Source organism: Asparagus officinalis, chromosome 7 (assembly GCF_001876935.1).
Source record: "Asparagus officinalis chromosome 7, Aspof.V1, whole genome shotgun sequence".
Lineage (NCBI taxonomy): Eukaryota > Viridiplantae > Streptophyta > Magnoliopsida > Asparagales > Asparagaceae > Asparagus > Asparagus officinalis.
The window spans coordinates 135,402,859-135,414,790 of NC_033800.1; the positions used below are offsets into that span (position 1 = coordinate 135,402,859).

Sequence of the window (11,932 nt, forward strand, 5' to 3'; positions counted from 1 at the left end):
CTTGATATCACCTAGCCCCACCATTTTACAAGCATGGTTGTTCCTCACCAGTACGGTTCCACCATTAATGCTCCTGTAGGTAGTAAACCACTTCCTATTTGGACACATATGGTAAGAGCAACCAGAATCAAGAATCCACTTCCCGGTGGTATCCTCACCACCCGTGACGATATATCATTCCTTATCGCTCCCTTCCCCTGAAGCGTAACTCACCTCTTCCTTGCCTTCTCGTCTTTCAGTCTTGTTGTTGTTCTTTTCCCACCTACTCTCTTGTTAGAACAATCGACCTTGAAATGCCTAACTTCACCGTATTTGAAACACGTTCGTACCGCAAGAGGTCTCGATTTAGATCTAGACTTTCCTCCCTTGCCTTTTCCTCGCTCATTACCTCTTCCTCTGGCAAACAGTCCCTGAGCTTGTTCCTTGTTACCACTAGTGGCCATATCACTAGTTGTAATTTTTCGAAGATCATCCGCTAGAAGCGTCGTTCTAGTCTCATCCATCGACAAACTGTCGCCCATAAGCATTAGTGTTTGAACCAGATTCTCATAAGACTTCAGCAGAGATAGAAGTAGTAGAAGTGTCTGATCCTCGTCTTCTACTGTCACCTCAATGTCTTTCAAATCCGATAAGATACTATCGAACTTGTTGATGTATTCCCGGATTGATGAACCCTCCTCCATCTTACAAGTATACAATTTGGATTTTAAATAGATCCGATTCGTTAGACTCTTCGTCATGAAGGTGCTCTCTAACTTTAACCACACGCCCGCAGCCGTTTCCTCCCCGTGCTTTCAAGACAAAGGATAATCGACGCCCGTGCTTCCAGATCTAGCTCCTCCCAATCCTCATCAGACGTATTCTTGTGCTTCTCTTTTCCAGCCAAAGCCTTGTGTAATTTTTGCGAAATCAGTGAATTTTTTATCTGCATCCTCCAATAAGAAAAATTATTTTTTCCATTGAATTTTTTAATCTCGTACTTTCCAACTTTACTTGTTTTACTTGTAGAAGCTATTCTCCGCTTGTATTAATAAAACTGCTACTCTCAGGACTTTCAACAAATATCTTGTGTTTTATCACACAATAATCAACCACCACCTCAGATCAGCAGCTCAACCACCGCTAATTTGAATAAGGGCTCTGATACCAATTGTTGGGGCGGAAAATCACGCCCTCACGCCGCGGAAGCGATATCACCTGAGAGATAACCCTGGCTTTTGTTATCACAAAAGCACAAGTTAACCTCTATATTCTTGTTTCTCAAAAGAAACTAGAATAGATAGTAAAATTCTTATTTCTCAAAGGAAACAAGAATCGAAAGTGATATATTTCATCAAAGTGAAATATACACGCTTCCTCTCATCAGTTCTAAGACTGAAATGTCGAGGGAACCTACAAGCTATGGCAACACATAGTAAAAGGCGAGACAACAGATTTACGTGGTTCAGCAAACTTGCCTACATCCACGGGAGGGGGTGTTCCATTATGATGAGAACACCAAACTATTACAAGTTCTTTCTCAACTCATTCTTTCTTTTCTCTCCCAAATTCAGATTTTTCTCCACACTCCTTCACTTCTCTCTACCTCACTATTTATAGGCAAAGAAGATGGAAGTGCCCTGCTGGAACCAGCTCAAAAAAGAGCTCCGAATGGGCTATGGGGGAGGGCTGTGAGCATGGGGAAGGACTATAGCGGGGGGCTGTGAGCATGGGAGCAATGTACATGATGTACTTGTGTCTCCCCATGCTTGCTTCCACAGCATGGGCAAAAGCCCCTTGTACTCCCTAGTCCCACGTTCACATAGAGCTTTGTGAAGAAAAATCCTATTAGAGAGAGAATTCTAATTAAAGCTTAATTCCAAGGAATACAGTTAAAACATTATATCTCAAATGGGTGTACACTAAAATTCCTGTCATTATTAAGGGAGCGACCATAGGCGAAAAAATTTATCACGAGAACTTTCAGATCAGCAGCTCAACCACCGCTAATTTGAATAAGGGCTCTGATACCAATTGTTGGGGCGGAAAATCACGCCCTCACGCCGCGGAAGCGATATCACCTGAGAGATAACCCTGGCTTTTGTTATCACAAAAGCACAAGTTAACCTCTATATTCTTGTTTCTCAAAAGAAACTAGAATAGATAGTAAAATTCTTATTTCTCAAAGGAAACAAGAATCGAAAGTGATATATTTCATCAAAGTGAAATATACACGCTTCCTCTCATCAGTTCTAAGACTGAAATGTCGAGGGAACCTACAAGCTATGGCAACACATAGTAAAAGGCGAGACAACAGATTTACGTGGTTCAGCAAACTTGCCTACATCCACGGGAGGGGGTGTTCCATTATGATGAGAACACCAAACTATTACAAGTTCTTTCTCAACTCATTCTTTCTTTTCTCTCCCAAATTCAGATTTTTCTCCACACTCCTTCACTTCTCTCTACCTCACTATTTATAGGCAAAGAAGATGGAAGTGCCCTGCTGGAACCAGCTCAAAAAAGAGCTCCGAATGGGCTATGGGGGAGGGCTGTGAGCATGGGGAAGGACTATAGCGGGGGGCTGTGAGCATGGGAGCAATGTACATGATGTACTTGTGTCTCCCCATGCTTGCTTCCACAGCATGGGCAAAAGCCCCTTGTACTCCCTAGTCCCACGTTCACATAGAGCTTTGTGAAGAAAAATCCTATTAGAGAGAGAATTCTAATTAAAGCTTAATTCCAAGGAATACAGTTAAAACATTATATCTCAAATGGGTGTACACTAAAATTCCTGTCATTATTAAGGGAGCGACCATAGGCGAAAAAATTTATCACGAGAACTTTTATATACGTCAAGCTCTTCCAAAAAAAATCAGGAGGTTTGTGCACATTACAAACAAGCCCTTTCACAAATTCCGTGCATTGTAAACAATTCATAAATAAATTCTCTTCAAATTACAAAATAGTCCTCTCAACTTTAAAAATTACAAATCATCCCTCAGAATTTCCGAACGGCCCCCTCCGAAGTTTGTTGAAATCAGTCTAAATAATTCTGCAAACTACAAAAATAGCCCCGAATTTGCAATTTACTCCCTAAAACTATATAAATTGTATTTAAATTGAGAAACTACGAAATTATAGAAATTAAAATTTAGTCCAAGGAAATACCAAAATTGCCCCTAAGTCATTAAATTGGACCAAATACCAAATTTTGACCTCCACGTCCAAAATTGGAAAATACTAAAATTGACCTCTACGTCATTAGACTAGACCAAAACTCTACATTTGACCTCTATGTCATTAAACTGGGTAAAAATTGACCTCTATGTCACTAACTAGGCCAAATTTCTAATTTGTCCTCTACGTCGTTAAACTAGAATACATTTTGAATTTGACCTCTACGTTGTTAAATTGGAGTAAAATATTAAGTTTGATCACTGTGTCGTTAAACTAGATAAAACTTTAAATTTGACCTCAACGATGTTAAACTAAAGATGTTAAACTAAGTAAAATTCTAAAATTGCTCTATGTCACTAAACTAGGCCAAATTTCAAATTCGACCTCTACGTCGTTAAATGAAAAATTTTCTAAATTTTTTACCTATACGTCCTTAAACTAGACAAAATTCTAAATTTGCCCTCTACGTCATTAAAATGGGTAAAATTTTAAAATGACCCCTATGTTGTTAAACTAAATCTCAAACCAAAATTGACCTTTACTAGGCAAAATCAAATTAGACTTCCATGTGCTAAACGAGGTCAAATTCTAAATTTGATCTTCATGTCGCAAAACTACGTTCAAAATGTAAATTATAGTTCACGTCTCCAGGTCAAACCCAAATTAAAATTCCAACTATGATTTTACATGAAAATTTGAACATTGTGGGTGTGCCCCTGTTAAGCCACATATATGATCATAAAAAATATATATAATATTTTTGTATTTTCTTGTTTTGTGAGTTTTCTCTTATTTTGATGACTTTATTGACTGTTAATTAAAGGTTCCTCTCATTAGAAATGGTAATTAACAATAGACTCTTGAGTCTATTGGAAAACATGAGCCCACATAAAAACAAAATCCTTTCTCGTATAATGAGTTTGATGGGATGATACGCAAAATAAAATTATCTATCTTAATTGGACACATCTACACGTGACTAGTTAAGATAAATAATTTTGACCACGCCCGGTGGGACCTGGTTTCTCCCTCCATCTTTGAGTCAATATGTCATCAAATTAGAAAACTTACTAATTGGTTTCACGACAATTTCTTATAAGGATCTTCTTTTTCCTTGGCAGAAAGAACCAATGGCATCCAAGCAAGAAACTGCACTAGGACCCCATTCACCATCATTTTTGGGCTCCGTGACACCCCCCAACGGTAATGGGTACCGACTAGGGGTGCTAAACCGTATGTGTATCCTAGAAAATATCTGTAACCGTATCCGTTAGGATACGAATATGGATACTCAAATCTATAACCGATAGGATATGGTTACAGATATGGTTTTGTAGCGAAATATCCGTATCCGTATCCGAAATATCCGAATACATATTAGTCATACTCTTACGATAGTTTCGATTCTTAAATTATGGATTTGTGGTTAATTTTGATGATCAAGATGTCTAATCTTAACTTTTTAATTATAATGGACATATTAACAAACTCTTTTGTATCACATGAACTATGTTTTTCTCAATACTATCTAGTTTTCTCATATCTGTTTTGTATCTGCATGCATATCCGCTTATATATCCGCATGTAGATCCATAACCGTATCCGATTTTAGCGGATATGGTTATAAATTTTTCTTACCGAGGTATATATCCGTATCCGTATCCGAGATGGGTAAGCGGATATGGATATGATAAGCATCATATCCGAGCCGTATCCGGACCGAATGCACCCTAGTACCGACTTATCATCGGTCTCCTTTGGGACTATTCTAGAAGCTATCAATTGTGTAGCGGCTATAGTCTACTAGAAGCAGGAATAAACCATTTGCACGCACTACATCTCTTAAGACTGAAAACTCATCAAAACCATCCAAGCTTCCTTCAAGAGATAAGAGATCAATTGTGGTTGTTCAGAGCCCGTCAAATTCATACCCAAAGTGGAAATCAATATTTGAAAGACTTACTTTCCTAACTATCGAGCAGAAGTCAGTTTTTGGATGGCTGTCTAACCCCGTCAACAAGGGAACTAACAAGAGAAAGTCAGTTTTTGACAGATCGACTCCCATCGAAAATATTGAGACTCTAAAGGAACTAGTTGATGAGAAAACTTCAAACGGATGATCGAGCATTTCAAAAGCCACCAATATTGATAGCCGTCAAGATAAACAGAACTCGAACAAGATTGTCATGCCAGTAGTTCTTGTGAAAAAAATTCTTTTAAACCACTAAAATATGTTTAGAAGAGTGCTACTGTAGTAATATTCGCAAGGATGCTTTCAAGATAGCCATGACTTGGGGAAGAAAAAAAATCTAAGAAAGAATTTGAAACTCTATCATTCATGATATATACCAAGCATTAAAGCAGGTTAGAAAAATTCAAGGCATTACATCTACATCTCAGCAAAAATAAAAAAGTCCAGCCACGGAAGTTTCTTCAGTTGTTCCAGCAAGGAAGAAGAGGACAGTGAAGAAAGGTGCTACAGAGAAATATACGGTACATATTATGTATGCCGTCAAAAGCACGGATGAAGATGGTCTAGCACACAGGACAAGTAAGTAGAAGCAGAAAAGTAAGCAGCTCATCCCGTAAAAATACATATGCAAATCAAGACGAGGGTACAGAAATTGACGGAGAGAATAAAAACAAAAATTCCACTATTATGGAGGAAAATAGCAATGAGGAAGATCCATTATTCATTATAATTAAAGGACAAGGATGACATTATCGAAGGTCTTTGGAGACAATACCTAATGCAAGAGCGATGAAAGTATCTTGGATTATGTCACCAGATGAAGCAATTGAGGCATCAAATGCAAGCAAAATTTAGAGTAAATGCAAACTGTGAGCTTGCTCATGGGAAACATTGATAATTCCATGGCTCCATTTTTATCCGCAGCTGGGGTGAGTACATTTCAAGATCTCATTACACATATAGCAAGACTCGAAAGGACGAATACTTTGTTGGCCGCCAATCTTCTACCTGAAAAGATTAAAAGTATTGGGCGCAGAGTCACGCCCTCACGCCGCGGAACGGATATAGCCTAAGAGAAAGCCCTGACTTTTGTTTTAACAAAAGCTCAAGCCTACCTCTATATTCCCGTTTTACAAAGGAAATAAGAATAGAAAGTGAAATATCTCAACAAAGTGAAATATACACTCTTCCTCTCATCAGTTCTAAGACTGACTTGTCGAGGGAACCTACAAGCAATATGAAAACCCAGAAAACAGTAAAGACACGAGATTTACATGGTTCAGTAAACGTGCCTACGTCCACGAGAGGGGTGAGGGGAGATTCCACTATGAGGAGAATACCGACGACTTGTACAATCCACAAGCTCGTCATAAAAGAAGAAGATTTGATTTCTTTTTTTTTTTGTCAATGAATGCTTTTATTCATTAAACCGCATGGAAGTTTATGTACATCAAGAACTCAAGAAACTGAGTGATCTATGAAAAAAATACAAACAATGCCATTTAGCGTATCCGAAATATTCAGCAGCTGCAACAGTGAAACCAAACCCTGCAGAGGTTATAAGGAGAGTATCCATTCTTTGTAATCTGCAGGCAAAGTGCAATTAAGAATCACTGTCATCAAATCTATTTTGATAGTCTTGATAAGATGCTCAACTTCACAGAACTTTCCCTGAAAAATCCTCCTGTTGCGTTTCATCCAAATAGTGTAAACTGTGGAGGAGAGAGCCATTCTTTTAGCTCTGACCTTGAAACCCTTCCCCCGCAAGTTGGAACTAAACCAGGTCATTAGTCGGTTCCAATCACAACTTCTCCATTTGAATTGCATCCAAGCCATGATCTTATTCCATATATCTTGAGAAAATTTACAATCAAAAAACAGATGGTTTCTATTCTCAGCTTCTGTTCCTGTGCACAGGACACAGTGGTTTGACTGAATAACCTCCCTTTTCAACAGTTTATCTTGTGTTAACAGCCTATCTTGGACTGCTAACCACGAGATAAAAGAGTGTTTAGGGTAGTTAAGACTCTCCCAAATTGTATTGCTCCATGATACCTTATTTGTAGCTGGGGATAGTGCATGATAGAGCTCCGACAGTTTAATTTTTGAGTTCCTGGAACATGATTTGATCAAGTTTTCTAAATTTCCAACTCCACCACAGTAATACACAGCTCTATTTCTAACTTTCAAAAGTTGTTTCCACATCCAAGAATCTCCTCTCTTCATTTTCACTTGCCAAATATTCATGTGTTTTAGATACGTACCATGAATCCATTTGATCCAAAGGAGTTCCTTCTTCTTATGTATATCGCATAGAGTCTTCACAGCTGCTGCAAAGTTCCAGATAATAGAAGAGAAGATTACTAAACCTCCATACTTTTTCCCAATGCAAACTTTGTCCCATGAAACCAGAGGTGCTTTGAAAGTTAAATCATTTTTTCCCCAAAGAAAGTTTCTGCAGAGTTCATCAACTTTCTAGAGTTCTTTAACATGAAGAACATAACTTGATGTCCAATAGATTTGAATGTCAAGAATGATACTTTTAATTATTTGCACTCTTCCTACATATGACAGGTTTTTGAGCTTCATACAACTATTAAATTGATTTGTGATTTTGCTGAAGAGAAAACTGCAGTCTTGTAAAGGTAATCTTTTGCACACTAAAGGAACCCCCAGGTATTTGATAGGAAACTTCCCCTCAGTGAACCCCAAGAATCATGGATTGTATTTTTTATAGTTTCCTCAACACCACCATAAAAGATTGCACACTTACTAGGATTGGCATCAAGTCCTGAAACAGCACTAAAGTTTGCAAAACATTGATAAAGCCTTTGAACAGAGCCAATGTCACCTTTACAGAACATCAATAAATCATCCGCAAAGATCAAATGAGTTATTTTAAGCTTTCCACACTTTGGGTGAAAATTAAAGCTCCTGTCATTCTTCAAAGAGTCAAGACTTCTTGAAAGGTACTCCATACCTAAAATAAACAAATATGGGGAAAGATGGTCACCTTTCCTTAATCCTCTTTCACCCTTGAAGTATCCATGGAGTGAACCATTAAGTGAGATGGAGTATTTAGGGGTCCTTAATCCTCTTTCACCCTTGAAGTATCCATGGAGTGAACCATTAAGTGAGATGGAGTATTTAGGGGTAGAGATGCAAGTCATGATTCTGTTGATCAACATTTCTGGGAAACCCAAGCCTTTAAGCATCTCCTCTATAAATTTCCAATTGATAATATCAAAAGCCTTTCTAATATCAATGTTTATCATGACTCTAGGAGAGATGTGTTTCCTGCCATAGTTTTTAACCAACTCATGAGCTAACAGAATATTGTTTGTAATGTGTCTTCCTTTTACAAAGGCACTTTGGGCTTCACTAATGAGATGCCCCATAACAGATTGAATCCTGTTAGCAAGGATTTTGGATATAATTTTGTAGAGACTATTGCAACAGGAAATTAGCTTGTAAGATGGAGAATTTGGACAATGCACCTTAGGGATAAGAGTGATAGAGGTTGAGTTGATTGCTCCCAACATTTGATGGAGAATTTGGACAATGCACCTTAGGGATAAGAGTGATAGAGGTTGAGTTGATTGCTCCCAACATTTTTCCTGTAATGAAGAAATCCTCAACAGGGGATAAGAGTGATAGAGGTTGAGTTGATTGCTCCCAACATTTTTCCTGTAATGAAGAAATCCTCAACAGTCTGTGTAATCTCATCTCCAATTATTGGCCATGCAGAAAGATGCACCATAACCATCTGGCTCTGGGGCCTTATTATCTGGCATGGAGAACACAACACATCTGATTTCCTCTTTGGAGATTGGAGTAGATAAGGTCCCAATTTGATTTTCATTTAAACATGGACCATTTTGAATAATCCTGTGACTAGGAGCTGATGTTATACTAGACTTTCCCATTAGGTTCTTGTAATAGGAGAGAAGCTCATTGACAATTTCCTTTCCCTCAGTAATTCTTACCCCCTAGCTGTTGCAAAGAACCACAACTCTGTTTTGGTGCCTATTTGCTTTGATGGCTGAATGGAAATAACTGGTACATCTATCTCCTTTAATGCTCCAATGGATCCTAGCTTTTTGTTGATAGAAAGACAACTCACAGTTCAGGAGATAGTTGTAAATAGATAAGCATTCTTTTTCATGACTGATCAAGTGTGGATTGAAAAGATCATCTTGCAGTTTTTTTTAAGTGTCCTCTAAAGCGTACTTATCCCTTTGAACTTGTTCAGAAATGTTGCTAAAATGTTTCTTGTTCAGTTCCTTCAGTGCCCCCTTCAAAAGCTTGAGCTTGGCAAATACTGAATACATTGTGAAACCTGCAATGTTAGTGCTCCATACAGAAATAATAGTTTGTAGGTAATTGCTATGGTTTGTCCACATTTTAAAAAATTTAAAAGACTTTTTCCCTTGTATTTCCTCATCATAGATAGATACCACAGCAGGTGAATGATCTGAAAAATTTAGGGCCAAGAACTCCACATGACTAGAGTTGTATTTGTTGATCCATGAGTCATTCACTAAAGTCCTGTCTAATCTGCACCAGATTCTTGTTTCATGATCATGTCTATTGTTCCAGGTGAAGAAACTGCCCAGGGTTTTAAGATGCAAAAGGCTACAATCCTCAATGAAAGAATTAAAGTCCTTTGTGTCTGTATCAGAAAGCATTGATCCTCCAAGTTTTTCATCATTATTTAACATGGAGTTAAAATCTCCACAGAGAATCCATGGCATATTTCCAATAGTTTGATGAATCTAAAGAAGTTCAGTCCATAGAGCTTTCCTAGATTCCTAGTGATTAAAACCATATATAGAAGAAATGATGCAATCAATTCTTCCATCCACAGATTTAACAAAACAAGTTATTTGCTGTGGAGAGATGTTTGTTATTTGAACATTCAGAATATCAGGATCCCATAAAATTAGTATTCTGGCCTTTTCAGAATTAGACACATTTGAAGACGAATTCCAATTGATAGCAATCTTCTTAGCAATAGCAGGGATTTTAGTATCCTTGATTTTTGCTTCTAAGCGAAGATTTGATTTTTACCCAAAAGAAATAGACCTCTCTCTTGTAAAATCCCTCCAAGCTTTCTCTTTTTCTCTCCTCAAGATCTCGGATCTAGATATCTTTTAGCCACCACCAAAACCCTCTTTTTTCCTCTCTAAAACCCTAGAAGAAGATGTTAGACCCTAGAGGGGGGGATTATGATCTTATGCTAATCTAATCTGATTTTATGCCAATTAAAACTTATAAATAAATTATTCCTGCAATATAGATATATAATATGTTATGAGCAAGAATATGCAATATGAACAAAGGGAAATATCCTAGCAATGAGATATACTATGAGATATATGCGAGGATATACAAACAACACAAGGGTAAATAATCTAAACTAGATAGTGATCTAGTGGGGAATATAAACAACAAGCAATATACAAAGACGAAATAAGATATAAACATAAAGATAAGTGCGTCAATGCAATCACAAACAAATGATATGATTACAGAGTTCGGTCCCCACGACCTACGTCTCCGCTCCTCACCTCGAGGAGATCTTCACTATCACAACCGGGTTTTCTACGCTCACCCGAATAACGTTTACACCCCCACAATTCGATTTTCTAGCTAACCGAAAACTTTACAAGCACACACTCTTGTAATCCCACTTTACACCCTCACAAGTGTTGGTCTCTAGTCCGTGTCTCCCTCAAGTGTTAGGAATTATAACCTACCTTTAGTCATTACCACCTACTGCACTCCTCTTGGGACAACCCCGTCTCTCACCACACATTCCTCTCGATGTACAATTGTATTACAAAGTGATTTACACAATTAGGCTCACAAATACAACAATGATTGTTCTCTTCAATGGACGAGAACTCAATTAAGCACAACTCTTAGTCACAAACCCACAACCCCAAATTATACTATGAATGTAAAAACAATAAGCTCAATAGGTTGTGTGTGACCAAAGAGATATAAATCAAAACTAAACTCAATATAGTTCTAGCTTAATAATAATGATAATCAAATATATAAAAGAGATAGAAGTAGAGTTTAGAAAACTTCTCAATAGATCAAGGGAGGAGGGATGTAGATTAAAGCTTAAACAAGATTGATGATCTCCTCAAGCTCTTGTGAAGTTCTCTTCACAAACAAACTCTTAAACACTCTTTTAAACAAACTCAAAACAAGCTTAAACCCTTATTAAGCTCTTTTAAAACATTCTAATAGATGGATATGAAGGATGAGAGCAAGGGGGTATTTATAGCCACCCAAAACTTCAGCAAAAACCTCACTCAAATGACACAAAGGCCCACAGAAAAACAACTCAGGAACTAGCTATTACCAGCCAACGGTAACATCGGTGGTCGACCGTGGAAAACGCGCGGTTGACCGCGAGCAGCTCAGAAACAAAATCTGGGCTCAGGACAATAGCCGGTCGACCGTGACGGTCGACTGCAAAAATCTCTGGACTTCATCCGGTCGACCGTCATGATCGATCAGGAGCCACTAAAAAACATATTAAGTCTCTGGACTCAAGGCGGTCGACCGTGACGGTCGACCGCAAACTGATACATGAGAAAAACAGGTTTGAAAACAGTTTTTGATATTGAAACCCTGTTTAAAAATATCAAACAAATTCAGAAAACTATAAAACTTTGGAAAATGATTGTAGACATGATAATAAACATGCTACAATAACTGTTTTTAAAAAGGACCTCCCAAATGAAAATATCATCATTTTGCAAAATAGTTTAAAACATAAAAATG

At 37.8% G+C, this 11,932-nt stretch overlaps 1 protein-coding gene across 1 annotated transcript; it reads right to left on the reverse strand.

Moving 5' to 3' along the window:
- On the reverse strand, positions 9,340-9,885 carry LOC109847825. Its single transcript, XM_020417062.1, has one exon. It carries the CDS (start codon positions 9,883-9,885, stop codon positions 9,340-9,342), a length of 546 nt encoding a protein of 181 aa, XP_020272651.1.